The sequence below is a fragment of the Macaca nemestrina genome, chromosome 16 (assembly GCF_043159975.1).
Source record: "Macaca nemestrina isolate mMacNem1 chromosome 16, mMacNem.hap1, whole genome shotgun sequence".
Taxonomy (NCBI): domain Eukaryota; kingdom Metazoa; phylum Chordata; class Mammalia; order Primates; family Cercopithecidae; genus Macaca; species Macaca nemestrina.
The window spans coordinates 14,380,743-14,400,940 of NC_092140.1; the positions used below are offsets into that span (position 1 = coordinate 14,380,743).

A 20,198-nucleotide genomic window follows, 5' to 3' on the forward strand; every position below is an offset into this window, starting at 1 on the left:
TGTCCATAGGCCGTAACGTGAGCATGTGGTCAGCAGTGGAGACCCACCACGTTACCAAGCCAGGCGGGCCGACAGAAACCCGTCACCAGATGGACATGGGCATCTGGGCTCAGCATGAGTGGGGCTGCAGGGCATGGGTGAGCTGCAGAAGCAGACATGCCAGACCACCCTGGCAGCCACCTCTGCTGCACCACAGCCTCTTCCCAGCTAACACCGACTGCCACAGCGGTTGGGCCCCTCATGACCAAGTGACAGAGGGGAAAACAGCCAAATGGATAGGCTGGCTCAGGACATGAGTGGCAGCTGGAGGAAACGGCTGCATGATGGCTCGATCTTGAAAGACAATGATCAGGGGAACCCCTATGGGCAGAGCCCGGGCAGCACATTTGGTCACCAACTCTGAGTGGAAAGAGAAGTGGCCTGAGGCAATCACACGTGTGGATCTGCTGGGCATGGCAGATCACCTGGTTGGCCGGTCAGGGGACTGGAAGGAAGGGCACAAGGAGGACCCAGCTAGAGGAACAGCAGCATCAAGTGTTTTGCAGGTAGTGCCCACCACGGGCATCCACCACCGAAAAGGCACCAAGTGGAAGGTGGGCAGAATGGCCGTGGCTCCATCGCCAGATAACCCAGTGCTGGCACACGAATGGACGGCCACAGTGGCGGCACAGAGCAATGTGCGGTCCCCTCACCCAGACCGACCTATCTCCTGCCACTATGGAGCATCCAACCTGGCACCCACAGAGACTGCATGCACCGGATAACCACCGTCCGCAAGCAGAACAGTCACACAGCACCAAGACGATGCTGGGCCCTTTCCACCCTGCAGTGTTATGGAACACATTGTCCCCCACCCCTTGCCCCTGCCCCAAATTCACACACTGAAGCCTTAACCCTGCGATGTGACTGTATGCTGACAGTGTTCTCTCTTAAACTCCTTGTATAAAAATCTTCCTGAGGAGGCCAATCTGAGAAATGCAGCTTCTCTGGTTTGCTTATGAGTACAAATTCAAAGCTCTCCAATGGAGAATCTCCTCCCAGGACTCCCAAGGTATCTCAGACAACATATTTCCCCCAAATCTGCTCTTTTGATATTGGTGAAATGGAACTATCAGTCCTCTATCTTCAAGATTATCTAGGCCAGAAACATCAGAACACCCCCTCATAAGCTCTTTGCCTCTACCTTTATACTCAATCACTACTCAGTTTTTCTGACCTTGATCATTCTGCGTTCTCATACCTTTCGCTCTTCTCTGTTTCCTTGTAGGATTTACCTCCTGCTAAATACAAGGCTTCATCTGTAGCCTGTGTTCACCTTGGATGTAGTTCTTCTCTTACAGAACTTACTAGTTCTTTGCTTTCGGCTCTCAGCTCTCACCCCTACAGAGGTGACTCCATCACCTACATATATATGTAGCGTCCACATCTCCAAGACAGAGATGTCCATCCTCCAGCTTTAAATACATCATGAGCATCTTTATGGCATGTTCCAGAGTCACTCAAATTCAAGCACATCTTTAAGAAACAACTTCTGCTTCTCTCTTTCTCTTGTAGACTCTGCACCTGATAAGGTGCCCCCTTCCTCCCATCCCAATATAAACTCTGGGACCTGCATCTCCAATGAGACTCTAAGGACCTCAAACCTGATTTCACTTCTCCAAACCATCGTGAGATCTGCAGACCTACTTCTTGCATCTAATGCTAGTGGGAGACAGAGAGATGGCAGAGGTAATTGTATGGTTTACAACTACCCCAGGGATAAAGAAGGTAGAGGCGAAAAATGGGGAGCCCTGTAGGCTGGCTCACAGAAGTGTCCTAGAAAGATCAGGCCTGAGGTTTTAGCCTGATGTGCACTAACCCTCCTTCCTTCGCTGCCCATGGAAGACAAGTGTGGTATCAGATTGTTTGGATGCAGTATTTGTAGACAAATGTGCAATAGTTTCTGATTATTGATAGCAAGGTTGAGAAAACACAGCATTTTTAAAATCTACTCCTTGGTTGTTCCATTGAAAATCTTCTTACCTTCATATTCTCTTCATTTCAATTAAGGAAAATCAAGAAGTTTTACATTTGTTCTTCACTCCATGGCATATGATTAGCATTTTAACAGGAAGACACTGTGGCTTTTACAAGATTATAAAAACAGATAAATAGCACATCTTGTTAACTAGGTTGGTGTTTCTCTAAGAAGTCATGCTTATCTAATATAGGTGGAAAAAGAATGTCCAGTTTGACCAATCTTTCAACTACAATTTATTTTTTACCTTCTTAAAAAACTAAGAATCGCCACTAACAGAGACCTACATTCTCTTTGGAAATGTCAAAATCCGCCTGCAAGGCACTGGAATAAAATGTAGTCTCTATCTCACATGCAATCACAGAGGAAAGATTTGCTGGGGCCACTGAGAATTTCTAAATTTTTAGTGATTATTATCACTTTTACCTGCTGCTGTCTCTGTCGCCTCCCTTGTGCAAACTGAGAGAACATCAGCTGCCGGTCCAGCAGCTCCATCCTCTGCTGTCTCTGGATGTCTAGCGTGGCTCCCATCCCAATTCTGGCTTCGCTGGTGGGTTCTGAAGAAGAGAAGATGGGTTCAAGTGTCCAAGAAAAGAATTTTGCCATCCAGCTGGGGATGCAGAGCACCTGATGCACCTGGAACATTTTGCTGTTGTAGCACAGACCGGACATCTAAAAGAAAAACGTCCAATGTGATTGATTAAATGTAGTATCATTTTAAAAAATGTACATGACACAAAAATCAGCAGCCTCCAAACACCGCACACAGTGTTCTTCTTAGTCACAGCGTGTTAGGCAATAAGCAAAATCCTCTACCACAGAACACTAAGCAGTACAAATCAACACAAAACTGAATTTACTCAGTAAAACAAAATTGTTTTTTATTGAATTAGAAGAGCTAGCAAAATTCTAATCATTTAGTATACAAAGTTCAGGTAAAAGATTGTCAAGACACTGTCTTCATTTTTTAAAAAGGAGTAAGAGATCTGATTATTGAAACACTTTCACACTGTACTGACTCTGTGGTTACCTTTGTTGGCAGATGGCCATCGCAGAGACACCAGCAGAAAACAACTGCCATGTCTCAGCTGACCCAGTCACACGATCAATTTATCAGAGAATAAACACAATCTAAAATCTTGGTTTTTATTTACATAGTGTTTTAATCAGTTTTTCAAGTACTGATTTTTCTAGATATTTAAAATCCTCACCAACATTAGTTAGCAATGAACAATTCCATTTATAAACCAACCCTGTCTTCATCTTGAAGGTCATTTATAATGTAAGGTTACAGAAGTCTCAAGGCGTCCTATGATTTTCTAGCTAAAAATGACTATGGCTATTCCTTTGTTTAAAAAAAAAAAATCTTGATGTGAATTTCATTCTTAGGATTAGAAGATCAAATTAGAACATATTTGACAACTTTCTAATGTAAGTATACTTCAATGTTTTAATAATAAAATTTAAATTGATGAATTGGAAAGAATTCTTTGAGACTGTGTTATACACCAGGCACTGTTCTGGGAACTTAGAATACAGCAGAGAACAAGATAAGCAAGGCCCCACTCTCACAGGGCTCATAGCAGTCAATGTGGAGAACAGGCAGTAATCCAGTCAACACGTAAACTATTTCCGCCAAGTACTGGGAAAGAAATAAAGTGACTTGGGGCATGAACCTACTCTGGGGGCGGCAGGGGACATCAGGGGTGCCCTCGGAGAAAGTGATACTTGAGTGAAGATCTTAAGGATGATGGGGTGCCCATGACTTGACAAACTGGGGAAAGAACACGTCAGGCAGAGAAAGCAGCAGATGCTGTGCAGCCCGAGCTTGGGAGTGTCTATCAGGTATCTTGGGGGGCCACTGAGTGGGCAAGTGGCTATGTAATTCTAGAACTAAAGGAAAAGGTGGAGATAAGGATTTCGGAGTCACTGGATATGATGTGACATTTAGGGTAATGGGACTAGAAGAGATAAAATGGGGGTGGGGGAGATACAGTAGAAGAGAGAACAGGACTAAGGACTGAACCCAGGAGTGTACTAATATTCTACGGACGGACAGAGTAGGAAACGCCAGTAAGGAAATCTGAGACGGGGCTGCCAGTGAAGAGAAAGGAAATAGAAGAGTTCAAGCTAAGAAGTGTTTTAAGATAGGGATGGTCAGCTACATCGAATGCAGCTGCTAAGTAAGACAGAACTAGCCACTGGATGTCGCAAATGGAGGTGTTTGATAAGGTGTTTACAAGAACAGTTTTGGTACCAAAGACAAACTGTAGAGGGCTGAAGAGTAAATGGTGGACAACTTCTGGTTTCAAATAATTTCTGTGCCCCTTCTCTCAAAAATAGTATAAGACAACAAAGAAAATGAAGACAGAAACAAACTCCAAGGTCCGTGAAACTAGAAACTAATCCTGAACCATGCTAACAAAATAGAAAGCTTATCAAGTGATTATAAACCACTCTGCATATAAGCAGCTAAGTCCAAATGCCTGCAGAGAGTCCTGTGGGACTCAGACAAGCACAGGGACTGGAGCAAGCTTGTTCAACCTGAGGCCCATGGGCCACATGTGGCCTAGGACAGCTTTCAATGTGGTCCAACACAAATTTGTAAACTTTCTTAAAACATTACAAGGTCAGGAGCAGTGGCTCACACCTGTCATCCCTGCACTTTGGGAGGCCAAGGTGGGTGGATCACAAGAGGCCAGGAGTTTGAGACCAGCCTGACCAACATGGTGAAACCCCGTCTCTACTAAAAATACAAAAATTAGCCAGGCGTGGTGGTGCACACCTGTGGTCCCAGCTACTCAGGAGGTTGAAGCACAAGAATCGCTTGAACCTGGGTGGTGGAGGTTACAGTGAGTCCAGATTGTGCCACTGCACTCCAGCCTGGGCGACACAGCGAGACTCTGTCTCAAAAAACAAAAACAAACAAACAAAAAAACCAAAAAGAGTTATGAGATTTTCTTGCAATTTTTTTTAAAGCTCATCAGCTATCATCAGTGTTAGTGTATATTATGTGTGGCCCAAGACAATTCTTCTTCCAATGTGTCACAGAGGAGTCAAAAGACTAGATACCCCTGGACTAGAGGGTCTAGGCCCTGTGGAAGGAGGGTTACTTAAGTCTGGGTAAGAGGCACCCCAGTTCCTCCTCATGCTCCATGTACCCTTTCTCTCCTCCACAGAGAGAAGGGAAAGCTCTGCAGGGCATGAATCAAGGAGGGTCCATGTGGGTAGGGAAGGCCAAGGCCTCTGCACAGACAGACTATGTGCATCTCATGGGGCTGTCAGCATAGGGGTTCCAGAAGAAGCCAACAGAGGGAATATGGATATTATATTTAAAGAGATAAACAGCTGAGAGTTTTCTAGAATAAATAAAGAATATAAATCCTCAGGATAAAAGTGCAAGAGTCCCTAAAAGAATGTTAAAATGAAATTTACATCTAGATTCACTGTGGTGAAACAAAAGAAAGAAATCCTTAAAAGAAAAGCAACCAGGGATAAAATACAGACTGTTTGGAAAGAAAAAATAAACTGTTAGCAAATAACAGCAACAAAAACTATAAGATACTTGGGAAATATATATATATATATATGGCCTTGACAGAAAAAAATGAAAAAGATAGTAAGGGATATTTTTTCAAAACCAACCCTAGTGATAATAAAGATACCAGTTCCATGAATAGGAAGATGCAAAACTGTTAAGATACCAATTTTCATCAAATTAATATGTAAATTAAATATCATTCAAAATAAAATCTTAACAGGGTGTTTTGTTGGAACGTAAATGCCAGTCCTCAAATTCATGCCGAATATTTAAGGTTTGCTTTTTAAAAACACCATGTTGGGAGAAAGAAGCCAGACCCAAAGCCTGAAAACATGATTCCACTTCTGTGAATGAATTAACCTAAACCACACACTAAGCAGTAAAACGAGACAGCAAAGCGCAAAGATGATGATGGTGTGTGCTAGGAGGGGTCACAGAAGGGAGGGCGAAAGAAGGGGAAAGGGGTCACAGGAGAGAGGTGGGAAGGAAGGGGGGCACCATGGGCTGTGGGGCTGGCCAGGCATGGTCTCTACCTGCATAGTAGATTATGGATATATTTGCTTTATAGTGATTTACACAGCTTCGTGACAGTTACAGTTTGTGTTATTCATCACAATTAAGAGTTAAAAGACAAAGAAATAAAAAATCCAGAAAAGGCAAGGCAATTTTAAAGAAGCATAAGTCCTATCAGATTTCAAGACATACTATAAAGTTGGGCTACCTAAAACAGTGTGGTCTTTATCTAGGGTTACTTAAATAGACCAAGAGAACAAGAGCTTAGAAATAGGATCCCCAGTGTAAGGGCACCTGGTATTCAGCAGACATGGGTAGACTGGGAGGGAAGGGGCACATGGGCTATACACGAGGAAGAGACAGAACAGGGCCCCTTCCTGACACCAAACATAAACTTGCAATGGAATAAGAACTCAAATAGAGTTCATAAAATTGTAAGTCTTTCTGCACAAAATACAGAAGGAATACCTTTTTGGCACTGGGGTGTCGAAATATTTTAAAATAAGAAACATAAGGTACAAACTAAAAAACACACATTGGTCTACTTTACAATTTAAAAGCTGTAGTATGCCAAAAGCTACCATAAATGAAGTGAAAACACAAGTAAGAGGCCTGAAGAAGGTACTCAGAATTCATACAGCCAACCAAGGCAGCATTCAGAACATATCAAGAAACCCTAAAAATGTGTAAGAAAAAGCCCAGTTTTAAAAGCATATGAATAGGTAATTTCAGAAGAGAAAACTCAAATGGCTAACAAACTCATGGAAAGATGTTTATCCTCACTTGTTTTTAAGGGACTGAAATCTAAAATGAGCAATCTTAAATACAGCAACAACTGGCAAAAACGTCTATCATCCAGTTTTATCTCTTTTTTTTTTTTTTTCCATTTTGTGGCGAATGGGGTCTCGCCATGTTGCCCGGGCAGGTCTTGAACTCCTGGGCTCAAGCATCCTCCTGCCTCTGCCTCCCTAAGTGCTGGGATTCCAGGTGTGAGGTTTTGGTAAGGATGGAGGGAACTGAGAACTCTCACACAGTCCCAAGGGAAGGTGAAGCTATGGTGCCTCTGGGGAGCAATGTGGCAACACCAAGTAGAGCGGCCATGTGCTTTGAGGCACATTCCACTGCAGCCCTGCATGAGAGAGACAGGAAGCAGAAACAAATCATCCCCAGGAGGGGAACAGCTGAAGAGTGGGTTATCCATACAACACAGTACTATACAGCCATCCAGATGAACTCCATGTGTGTGTACTGACGTGTTTAAAGTGGAATGAAAAATACACAAAAGAGGTATCACATGTTGCGCTTATCTTCTTGCAAAATTTCAAAAAACAAAATAATAGTCTATGCTGTTTGTGCACACATCTGTCTGCAGTAACTACAGAATCACAGAAAGTAGCCTTTGCTGTAGAGGGGTGATGGGGGACACAGTAGGGGGTAGGGAGTGGCATTCTTTGTAACAAATACATATTTTTAATGAAGAGAGATACATCAAGTCAATATGGAAAAAAAAAACAGTAATGAATTGGAGGTAAGGAAGTAGAAATCCCTTTTCTGAAGATCTGCTATAAAACAGAAAATGGGGTATATATCAGCATTACACTGATTTCAGCAGAAGCAGCAAAATGTTATAAACATAACAAAATATTAAAAATATAAGACAAATTAGAGCTGTGAGATTTGAATTAAGTACAAAATTAAACATTTTTATTTTTCGGTCTCAAAGCATCCAACTGTGATTGTTGATTTGTTCATTGCTCCCATTAGCTATTTTAACTTCATGTATCTGGAAGCTGTTCCTGTTTGTGGACGCTGTTATTAGGCACACAAACACAACTGACCCTCTCGTCACAACAAAGTATTCTGCTGCGTCTTTAGTAATACTCATAGAGAAATCTACTTTGTCTGATCTTAATACAGCCATTTCAGCTTTTTTTATGCTTACTGTCTCCATAATATATCTTCATCCTTTTAATTTCAGGCTTTTTTCGTGACTTTGTATTTAAAGTGTGTCTTGTAGATAGCATATGGCAATTTTTTTCTTTTAAATTAGTCTGACAATCTCTACCTCTTGATTGGAGTGTTTAGCTATTATTCATACTTAATGTATTTGATTGAATAGCTGGATTTTGCTATTTGGTTTCCGTCTGTCTCAACTGTTTTTTACTCTTTACTCCCCCTTTCCTACGTTCTTTTGTACTATGAAATATTATTTAGTATTTCGGTTTTTTTCAGTTATATATCACTGTATTTTTCCCCACATATTTGCCCTAGAAATTATAATATGCATTCAAAATTGAGCATAATGTATGTAGAGTTAATACTGAATTACTTCATACAAAACAGGAGAAGCTTGCAAGACCCTACAGTAAGTCCTCACTTAACTCACTGATAGGTTCTTGGAAACTCCAACTTTAACTGAAACAAAGTATAATTTTGTCTTCCAATGCTATAATGAAAAGATGCTGAATGAAATGACATTATTTGCATGATGTTTTGCTTAAAGTTGGAATTTCCAAGAACCTACTGACAAAGTTAAGACTTACTGTAGTTCCATGTAATGTCTTCCCATCCACTGCGCTACTTCCGTCATATGTTACACCTATATACCTTAAAAGCTCAACAATACAATGTTGGTTCTTCTGTGCTGACGCCTGTAATTCCAGCACATTAGGAGGCTGAAGGAGGAGGATCACTAGAGGCCAGGAGTTCAAGACCAGCCTGGGCAACAGAGCAAGACCCCATCTCTACAAAAAAATAAGAATAAATAAAAAGAATCAGCTGGGCATGGTGGTGCATGCCGGCAGTCCCAGATACTTGGAAGGCTGATGTGGGAGGATCCCTTGAGCCCAAGAATTCGAGGCTGCAGTGAGCTGTGATTGCACCACTGCATCCAGCCTGGGTGGCGGAGCAAGACCCTGTTGCTAATTTTTTTTAAATCATATTTTTAAATAAATTAAGAAAAATATAATGAAAATGCAGTTTTCGTCAGTATTTAAGGAGCTCACAATTTGGTAGAAGCTCTTAATTTATGGGGGGAGGCCACAGACAACCTTAAGAAACTGAGGAAGGTTAAAGATCTTCACACTCCCGTCCATGCCGTCCCTGCCCCCACAATGACAATGAGACATGAGTATATACTCACAAAACTATGTATTCCATTTCAGCAGGACCAGTCTGTGAAGAATATGGATCCTCCACCCAGTAATAAACAAAAATAAGACTGCAAATTCCGGCAGGGAAGTAGGGCTTTTGTGTTCATCTGCTTACAGTTCTATCCTATCTATCTAAATATAAACTCTGAATGGGGAGGATTTGGGTTGCTTTTGAACACTACTTGGCCTCTGCACTTAGAAGAGGGTCTGGCACATGGTACTCTAAGTACTTCCTGGGTGAATGGTGAATTAACAAATGCTCCACAAAAATACATACATTATCTTAGATCCTTTTAAAGGAAATTGGAAAGTTATGCACTCTTTTTGGTTCCAAGTTTATACTTTCCCATATGATAAAAGATAGACAGTTCACTTGTCCATGCCAATGGCACACCAGCAAGACCTCAAGTTGTCAAATAAAGTGCTACTGCACAATGTTTTGAGATTTTCACAGAGGAGTAAAACATAAAGTGCTTAAAACCCTATTCTATGGAAATATGGACAAAAATAATTACATTAGATTTTGGCATTAACTCATTAAGTAATCACTTAATTACTGCCAAAAGCTTTGAGAGAGCATCAGTTATTATAACACTACCTTAAATTTACACATTATTTTTAATTTTAATTTTTATTATCTCTCTTTTTTTTTTTTTTTTTTTCCCCCTAGAGATGGGGTTTCGCCATGTTGCTCAGGCTGGTCTCAAACTCCTGGCTTCAAGTGATCCTCCCATCTTGGCTTCCCAAAGTGCTGGGGTTACAGGTGTAAGCCACCATGGCTGACCTAATTTTCATTATCTCATAAACCTTTTTTACATTGGGTCTTCTGAATGAGAGAGTTTTCTTGAAATCCATAGACCCTGTGAAAAGCAGGCTTTAGAAAAAGACCATATGCTTGGATTTGTGTGTCAAGGGACTAGGGGAGCTCTACCAAGGAGGTCTTGCAGGCCCTCAGAGCTGGGGAAGCCAAAGAGGAAACGGAGGGGCCACTGAAAAAGAAGGCAGCAGTGGTGCAGTCTCTGGCAGGCAAGGGGTCAGTGCAGGATGACCAGATAAAGCAAAAAGGAACAAGGAGCATATGCCTGGGAAGACAAGCTCGAGCTGGAGTTTGAGCACTTGGGCAACAGGAAGCAGAAACCCTGTCTAGGAAAGGGGACACATGGTCACGCAACCAGAGAACCCCTGGCCCACATCCAGCTGAGATTCTAGGCCAAAAACCCAGGCTGGCTCCGCGTCACAGGGAGCAGAACCCCATATGCCAAGAGCGGAAGCTGGGACCTTGTAAGTCTGAGAATGTAAGGCAAGAGGAAATGCTTTTCTCTTAGTCCACTAACAAACATGGACATCGATTACACTGTTCTTCAGATTTTCCAGATGTTTAGCCCTTTTAGGAAGGGAATCATGAAATAATGCTCATCAGGCAAATAATTTAATTTGCTGGGTAGAAAACATGCAAAACACTCTTAATCACAGACAGTAAACTTCAACTGTCCTCTGGTCCTGTTTAGTACTAGCCTGAAACCACAACAGGCAAAGGTTAGAAACCATGACTTTGCAATGACACACAGGTGTCGACTGCTTTCTTTGGCCAACTGTGGCTGAACAAAAACCCACAAGGCAAGCTGGGCCAACCACCAGTCCCACATTCAAGAAACCGACCATCTACTGGGACAACAGGACAAACCTAGGGGGCTGCTTTCCCAGGAGCATGATATTGCCTCTGCATGACAAGGAGCAGCCAAAGGAATAAATGTCCCCTTGCAAATGAGCCCCAGCACACAGACTTTGTGTGCCCTCAAGGCCTGTGGTAACCAGACCCACTGAGACCTCATTTATTCACTCAACAAATATTTACTCAATGCTAACATGTGCCAGCCTATGTTCTAAACACTGGAACACAGTAGAGAGCAAAACAGAAAGATCCCTGCCCTGATGCATCTTACATTTTCCTATTCCTTCTTCTGCACTGAAAATGTTAGAGAGAGAATAAGGGAACTTTGTACCTTCCCTAATTTATTATCCCAAGAATGCGAATGCAAATTAGAGATGCCCAAAGTTATTTCTGCCATTTGTGAAACGTTTTAAAAAGATTATTCTTTTCATGAGAGACAGAACCAGGTGCCTTTCGCAGTTACTCTGAGACTTGTTATTCTTTAAGTGCAAAATTGATTCAGATTGAATTTTCTATAGCTTTTCTCTCTCATATGAGGGAATAGAAATATTAAACTAAAAAATTTTGAGGTACCCAATTAAAATGCTGGCTATCCTTCTGATTCTTGGAAAACCAAATTGGAATAGAGACAGAAATAATTAGGCTAATCGCAGATCATTCATTTCTCACATACTGTCTTAGAAATCTGCTCTAGGCTTTTCCTTTTGGGAAACCATGCATGAGGAGGATTAGGTCAACTATGCTAAGTAGAAAACTTCAAACAACAGTGGCTTATATACAAGAGAAGTTTATTTTACCTTTGTATTTAAAAACCTCCAACCATCTTAACTATAGTCAAAGCAGTCAGAAGAAAAAAATAAGAAAGGACAAAAAGGACAAAAGGCGACTTTAAGGAGCCTTCTCAGAAGTCTCACGAATATGTGTGTTTATACTTCAATGGCCAGGATGCCAGGACTTAATCCAGTGGTCAGACTGAGATATGAAGGATATTGAGATATGTGATCTCAGCTGGAGGCACTGCTGGCTCAGAAATACACTGGGAGGCAACCAGAGTCTCTAGCACATGGAGAAAACCATAATCAGGTGCTTATATGTAAACAAACACCTTCTAATATCTATTTTAACATGGAGACCATCCTCCTTGAAAAGTTACAGGCACTTTCTTAAATGGATTCAACAAATGAAAAATAAAAATATGGGCTTATTTCAGTTGAAACTCATTTCTTACTTTTGATGAAAAACAATAAACTAAAAGTGAATGTGAAGATCTAAAAGATTTGTGGATTTATAGATACAGCCTCAATGGTGAAAAACTCAATGTTTTCCATCTAAGACCAGGAAGAAGCAAGGATATCCATTCACCACTTTTATTTAATATTCTATTAGAGGTCTTAGCTAGCATAATAAAGAAAAATAAAAGGCACAAATTGGGAAAGAATAAAGCATATAAACGCATAAAATTTATTTCCAGATGACACAGACCATCTACGTTGAAAACTCTAAGGAATCCACAGAAAAGCTACCAGAAATAATAAACACATTTAGAAAAGTTGCACGACACAAAAACGAAATACAGAAATCAACCGTATTTCTTTTTTTCTTTTCTTTTTTTTTTTTTTTTTTTTGAGACAGAGTCTTACTCTGTAGCCCAGGCTGGAGTGCAGTGGCATGATCTCAGCTCACTGCAACCTTGGCCTCCCAGGTTCAAGGGATTCTCCTGCCTCAGCCTCCTGAATAGCTGGGATTACAGGTGCCCACTACCAAGTCTGGCTAATTTTTGTATTTTTTAATAGAGATGAGGTTTCACCATGTTGGTCAGGCTAGTCTTGAACTCCTGACCTTGTGATCAGCCCGCCTTGGCCTCCCAAAGTGCTGGGATTACAGGCATGAGCCACCGCGCCCGGCCAATCAACTGTATTTCTATACGCTAGTGACAAACAATTGGGAAAACATTTATAAAACCAATTCCAATTATAATAGCATCAAAATACCAGAATTACTTAGGAATACATCTAATGAAAGATGTGCAAGGCCTATACATTGAAAATTTAAAAACTGCAAAAGGGAATTAAAGAAGAGCTAAATAAATGTAGAGACTTATGTTCATGAGTTGGAGAACTCAGTGCTGTTAAGATTGTTGTATTAGCTGTTGATTACTGAGCAACAAATTACCCAAGACTCAGTGGCTTAAAACAATAAGCATCTATTATCCATACAGTTTCTGTGGGGGCAGGAATGTGGGAGTAACTCAGCTGAGTGGTTATGGCTCAAGGTCTCTCATGAGGCTGTAGTCAGTCAAGATGTCAGCCTATCTGCATTCATCTGAAGACCTGACTGGCACTGGAGGATAACTTTCCAAGGTGGCTCAAAAACACACCTAGCAAGTTAGTGCTGACTGCTGGCAGGAGGCCACACTGTTGGCCATGTGGACTTCTCCACAGGTCTGCTTAAGTGTCCTCATGGCATGGCAGACGGGCTCCCCAAGGGCAAGTAATCCAGGAGGGAGCAAGATCAAAGTAGCTGTGTCTTTTATGATCTGCTCTTGGGAGTCACATTCCATCATTTTTGCCACATTCTATTCATTATAAGTATCACCAAGTACAGCTCAAACTCTAGCAGAGGAAAAATAAGCTCCATCTCTTGATGCATAAAAGAATCTGTGGAAACACTTAACAACCATTACCACGGCAATCCTTCCCAAGTTGATCTAATGTTTCAATGTAATCCCAAGCAAAATCTTGACTTTTTCCCCTTTTTTGAAGAAATTACAGGCTGACTGTAGAATGTATATTAAAAGTAAATGTCCTAAAATAAGCAAACCAGTTTTAAAAAAGAAAAACAACGTGGGAGGACTTATATTGCCTGATTGCAAGACTTACCATAAAGCTGGAGTAATCAGTGCAGTGTGGTATTGGCATAAGGACAGATATATAGATAATTAGGAAAGAAAAGAGTCAAGAAATAAACCTACACTGGTCAACTGAGTTTTGGTGCCAAGGCCATGCAATGGAGAAAAGGGTCTTTTCAATAACTGGTAATGGAACAACTGAGTATCTGTGTGGAAAAGAATAAATCTTACCCTTTACCTCAAAAGAATTATACTCAAACTGGATCATAGACCTAAATGAAATGGCAAAAACTATTAAATTCTAGAAGAAAATATAGGAGAAAATCTTTGTGACATTGGATTAGCCAAGATTTCTTAAAAAGAACATCAAAAGCACAAACTATTTTAAAAATCAGTTAACAATGAATGAATCAAGATTTTAAAATTTTGCTTTTTGGTAACAGATAAGCCACAGATTGGAATACAATTTTCATAAAACATGTCCAACAAAGAGCTTATATTCAGAATATACAAAGAATTATTTTAACTCAATTAAAAGATAAATAGCCCAATGAACAAAATGGATAAAAGATTTGAACAGATACGTCACAAAAGAAGATATGCAAATGACCACTAAGCACATTAAAAAAATGCTCAACTTCATGAATCATTAGAGAAATGCAAATTAAAACCACAAGATACCACTGCATACCCAAAAGAGCGGCTAAAGCTAAAATGACTGACAATATCAAGTGTTGACAAGGGTGTAGAACATTTGGAAGTTTCATACATTGATGGTGGAAATGCAAAATGGTAGAGCCATTTTGTAAAATAACATGGTCATATTTTCTAATGTCAAATATACACTTTTCATATGACCCAGCAATTCCGTTCCTAAAGAAGGAAAACATATGCCCACACACAAATGTGTACACAGATGTTCATAGCAGCATTATTCATAATAATCCAAACCTGGAAGCAAATCAAACGTCCATCAATTGGTGAATGGATAAACAAAGTATGGTATATGCTGCATCCATACTATAGACTAATACTTAATCTATTAATTGTTACTTAATACAATAAATGAAAAATTAATTTAAAAAATTGGTGAATCTCAGAAACATCATGTTCAAATAAAAGAAGTAAAACACAAAATACTTCATATTATACAATACTAAGTATATGAAATTCCAGCAAAGGCAAAACTATAATGACATGAAGATTGGTGGTTACCTGGGGCTGGCAGTTAGATGTGGGGAAAGACAGCATGGGGCATGAAGACACCATTCATGGTGAGGAGACTGCTTTCCATGCTGATTATGGTGGTGAGTACACGACTGTATACAACTACCAAAGTTCAACGTACTATACACTTAAAATTGGTGAGTTCTATTGTATGTAAATAACATCTTAATAAACAAAAAAACGGAAAAAGAATTTTTTAATAAAAAAGAATGTGAAGATCTAGAAAGATCTAAAATAGATACATAAATCTTTTAAATTTTATAAGAGGTAGGATTTTAGCAGAACAAAAACAAGCTTTTAACAACAAAAAACTTCGCTGCTTTGAAAATGTTCTCAGCTATCAACATAAACTAACATGAGAAGACCTTTGATAACATCCTATGCTGTTTATAAATAATAAATAAATTCAAAACAACACATGTCAATTTTACCATAGTCCCTTCCCAGAGACAGAAAGGAAATATCAACACAGTCAGTCCCCAAAGACAAACATTGGACACTTACATTAAACACACACACACAGAGAGAGAGAGAGAGAGAAAGAGAGAGAGAGAGAGAGAGAAAGAGAGAGAGAGAGAGAGAAAGAGAGAGAGAGAGAAACCAAAAACCAAAAAACAAAACTACACAGTTTAAAGAGATAATCAAAACTGATGAAAAAATTTTAATTTCTTGATAAAAAGACAATGCGAAGACCCCATGGGAAAATGTTCTGTGCTGCAACGGACATGATAATCTACCAGTAATCTCTACAATGTATAAGTAAGGGTGTTTCTTGGCAACCTCTTCCTTATCTCCACTTCTTTTTCCTTTAATCAGTAACTCTACTAAACCAGCCTAATATACTTTAAATTATCCTTTAAGTTTTCTCTAAATGTTTCTTTACTTCAGATTGAGTAGGACAATGCAAGAAATGCAAGACAATGAGTTTGCTGAAGGTGAGGTTTAAGCTGCACTTTCAACTAAGCATGGAGAGACGACCAGTTAAATATCTTGATGATTTTAGAAGAGAAAGCACAGCTATAGGCCACATTCTTCATATTAGGAAGAAAATAGAGACTGCTAATGAGAAAAAAATTTCCTTGGCTATTGGTCAGCATACAGAAGGCTGCAAAAAGTTGTTGATTGTGTCTTTCAGGGCCTCTGGGGACTTTGAAAACCTCTCCATACCCAAGATTGCCCTCCAGAATCATGTCTCCATTGCTGATGAATGGGGCCTCATCCTAGTGGTGTGGCTAAGGGAAACTTTAAGAATAACTGTCTGTGCATCTTGTGGCTGGAACAGACATGGACAAGAGCCTTGAAATGTGCAGTGTAAGGTGCTGGACTCCCTGGGCCTGGAGCAGAACACCTGGCCTTTGTCCTGGCTCTACCACCCATCATTCGTGCAACCTGAACCTCAGCCTCCCTATCTTTAAAATAGACAGTCCAGGTACTCTACCACTATAGAGAACACATCAAGAACCTAGTAAGGCAGTACACGTTGCAAGCATCCTGACAATCATGTAGTATAATGTTTTACAACACAGAAATTATTTTTGACACTATTAAGTTTTTAAACTAAAAAATTATTTTTAGAATGTGTATCAAATAGACATTGTGCTAGGCAGTGAAGATTATGAAGAATAACATATAATTCCTATAAACTAAAAGGACTCTCCTACAATTCAATACCAAAAAACTAATAACCTAGTTTAAAAATGGGCTAAGGACCTAAATAGACATTTCTCCAAAGAAGACATACAAATGGCCAATAGGTACATGAAAAAATGCTCAGTGTCACTAACCATCAGGGAAATGCAAATCAAAACCACAATGTGGTATCACCTCACACCTGCTGGGATGGCTACTATAAAAAAACAAAAAACACCAAAAGACAAGTGTTGGTGAGGATGTGGGGAAAACTGGAACCCCTGTACACAGCTGGCAGAAATGCAAATGATACAACTATGGAAAACAGCATGGAGGTTCCTCAAAAAATTAAAAATAGAACTAACATGATCTGGCAATCTCACTATTGGGTATACATCCAAAAGAAATGAATCAGGATCTCAGAGAGGTCTCTGCACTCTCACGTCACTGCAGCGTTATTTGCAATAGCCAACACGCGGAAACAACCTACGTGCCCATCGATAGATAAAGGGATGAAGAATATGTGGTCCATGCATACAACGCAATACTATTCAGCCCTTCAAAAAGAAAGACATTTTGTAATATGCGACAACGTGGATGAAACATGAGGACCTATATGCTAAGTGAAACAAGCCAGTCACAAAAAGACAAATACTGCATGATTCCACTTATACGAGGTATATAAGATGGTTAATTTCAAAGAATCAGAGAGTAAAATGGTGGTTGCTAGGGGCTGGGGGCAGAGGAAAAAGGAGAGTTAAAAATCAGCAGGCATAAAGTTTCAGTTAAGCAAGATCAATAAGCGCCAGAGATTTGCTGCACAACCCCCTACCTACAGTCAACAATAACATACTGTAACTGAAACATTTAAGAGGGGAGCTCTCATAAATAAAGTCAGGACTGACTCAGGAAAAAGGTTGGGCCAGGACTTAAATGAGTAAGATTTCCTAGAAGAAGGGATATTTGAGTGAAAGAGGGGATATAATTGGAAGAAACTGCATGTGGTTCTGCAAAGCTATCTTTTAAGAGCACAGACACAGGCCGGGTGCGGTAGCTCACGCCTGTTATCCCAGCACTCTGGGTGGATCACGAGGTCAGAAGATCGAGACCATCCTGGCTAACATGGTGAAATCCCGTCTCTACCAAAAACACAAAAAAATTAGCCGGGCGGGGTGACAGGCGCCTGTAGTCCCAGCTACTTGGGAGGCTGAGGCAGGAGAATGGCGTGAACCCAGGAGGTGGAGCTTGCAGTGAGCCAAGATCGCGCCACGGCACTCCAGTCTGGGAGACAGTGCGAGATTCCATCTCAAAACAAAACAAAAAAAAGAGCATAGACACTAAAGTTATGCTACCTACATTTGAATCCTGTCTCCACTACTTTTCAGCTGGTGTTCCTGGCAAATTACAGTCATGTGGTGCTTAACGAAAAGGACACATTCTGAGAAATGTGTTGTTATGTGATTTGGTCATCGTGTGAACATTACAGAATGTACTTACACAAACCTAGATGGGATATATATTTTTATTTATATATATTTTTTTCATACAGAAAATCAGGTGTTCCAGCACCATGACTGAATATCAGTCATTTCCCCTACTCGATCTGCAGTGCCAACACTGACTGCCATACACCAAGTTTCTACCTATGCTCCATTAGAATCCACAGGGCCACCACTGAATACGCACTCTGTTGTTGACCAAAACGTTGTTATGCAGTGCATAACTTAGTTAATTTCCCTGTGCCTCAGTTTCTTCATCTATAAAATAGGGAGAATAGTCCCGAGTTCTTCGGGTTTTTATAAGGACTAATTAAAATAATATTTGTAAAGTGCTTAGAAAAGAGTACTATTAGTCAGCTTTTTCTAAGTTATACTGTGGTAACAAATTATCCCAAATTTCAGTAGCTTATAACAAAGATTTATTTCTTGTTCACGCTACATGTTGGTACAACCCTGCTCCATTTGACTTCTTCATTCTGGAGTCTGAGGAGCAGCCCCTCTCTGGGCCCTGCTTTTCTCATGTCAAAGGGGACAGAGCAATGGTGGAACCAGGCAGTGGCTCTTCAAGCTTCTGCCTAGATGAAGCATTTATCACTTCTGCTCATATTTTAGTGGCTAGTGTAAGTCAAAGAACAAAACCTGATGTCAACAGGGCACACAGAGGCCCTATAGGGACGGCTTCAGTAGAGAGGGGCAGAACATATTTTGACCAAATATATTTGAACAAACAAAAATACTAGACCAAAAAATCTACCACAAGTGTCTGGTACATAGTGCTGTGTGTTTGTTAAAGAAAAATACGTGTTTGCACAATGACACGGAATCCTGAAAGTGGATGTTTGGGAACAGTAAAATATTGAGTGTCATTGGAGTGTATGGTTCACAGAAGTGACAGGGGTAGGTGAGGAGGTCACATTTTGAAAGGCTTTGAAAGGAGGCTAGATTTTTGCCTACAGGTAGAACGTAAGTTGCAACAATAAAGTTTTATAGCTATTTTTATAAATTTTATAAGTCAATTCTATCTGCCAGCTTTATTAAGACAATGGCATCATTTCATTTATTCTGCACTGAACATTTAGAAATCACATGTCGACTGGTCACTACCTCCCTGTGTTAACAACGGCCTACAACACCATTTGTCATCCTGGGCCTGAGTTGCAATTGCCACAAGGAAGAATATATTAATAGAAGCCTTCTTCCAGTCGGTCCCAGCTCCCAGTTGTCAGGACAGGGAAAGGTGGCATAGAGAGGGAGGGAAGAAAAAGGAGAGAAGGGAGTGCATACGGATGAGTCAACATGAATGTGAGTATGTGGGGGGTGTACAATGGACAAGCACTGACATCACACTTGCTATTTTAATTATAAAATACCCTCCAAATTTGGATGTTTCCTAAGGACCCATCTTCAACTTCTACACATGGTCCTTTTACAAGTCCCACCACCCTCATGGCTTTGGTCAGCCTTGAAATTTTTGTTTGTTTGTTTTTTGTAGAAACAGGGTTTTGCCATGTTGCCTAGGCTGGTGTTGAACTCTTGGGCTCAAGCGATCCACCTGCCTCAGTCTCCCAAAGAGCTGGGATTCCAGGCATGAGCCACTGTATCCAGTTAGCCTTGATTTTTCTTTGCAGCTTCTGTCGTCATTTTCAATAAACTACTAGAAAATAATCCAAATCTAAGTTTAACTGGGAGGCTTGTGCATCAGAGGAGTTATCTGACCTGCTACCTATACCTCTCTTTGGTCAATGGAGAAGCAATCTAAGGGAAAGAAGGTTAAGTAGGAGAAAAGGAAGCATGGAGAGAAGAGAGTTGGGCACAAGCAGAGGCGGCGCAAAGGAACCCGCACCTACCATCCCTTGCCCAGAAGCAGGCCAAGGCCTCAAAACATATTCTAAGGATGCTTACACTTCCACAGCAGGTTATGCTGTTTCCATTTGTTCACAGTTACTTTAAGACAGTAGTGTGGGTTTTTTTGTTTGTCTTTAAAAGTACTACAGAGGGAAGAGAGAAAGGCAAATCACAGCCCGCAAATGAGCTGTCCTGACTCCCTCCAGATGGCTCATTTTCCCTATCCCCGTCCTATGATCTACAAACCCTGGTAAG

The 20,198-nt window shown here is 40.5% G+C and overlaps 1 protein-coding gene across 6 annotated transcripts in view; it reads right to left on the minus strand.

Moving 5' to 3' along the window:
• Nucleotides 1-20,198, minus strand: part of LOC105477819 (UBA domain containing 2) — a 188,525-nt gene that overhangs the window by 43,764 nt on the left and 124,563 nt on the right. For all 6 annotated transcript variants that reach the window (XM_011734637.3, XM_071081081.1, XM_071081080.1 and 3 more), the window contains one exon: nucleotides 2,444-2,689. In XM_011734637.3, coding sequence (XP_011732939.1) covers nucleotides 2,444-2,689 — 246 coding nt within the window. The remainder of the gene's footprint in view (nucleotides 1-2,443; nucleotides 2,690-20,198) is intronic.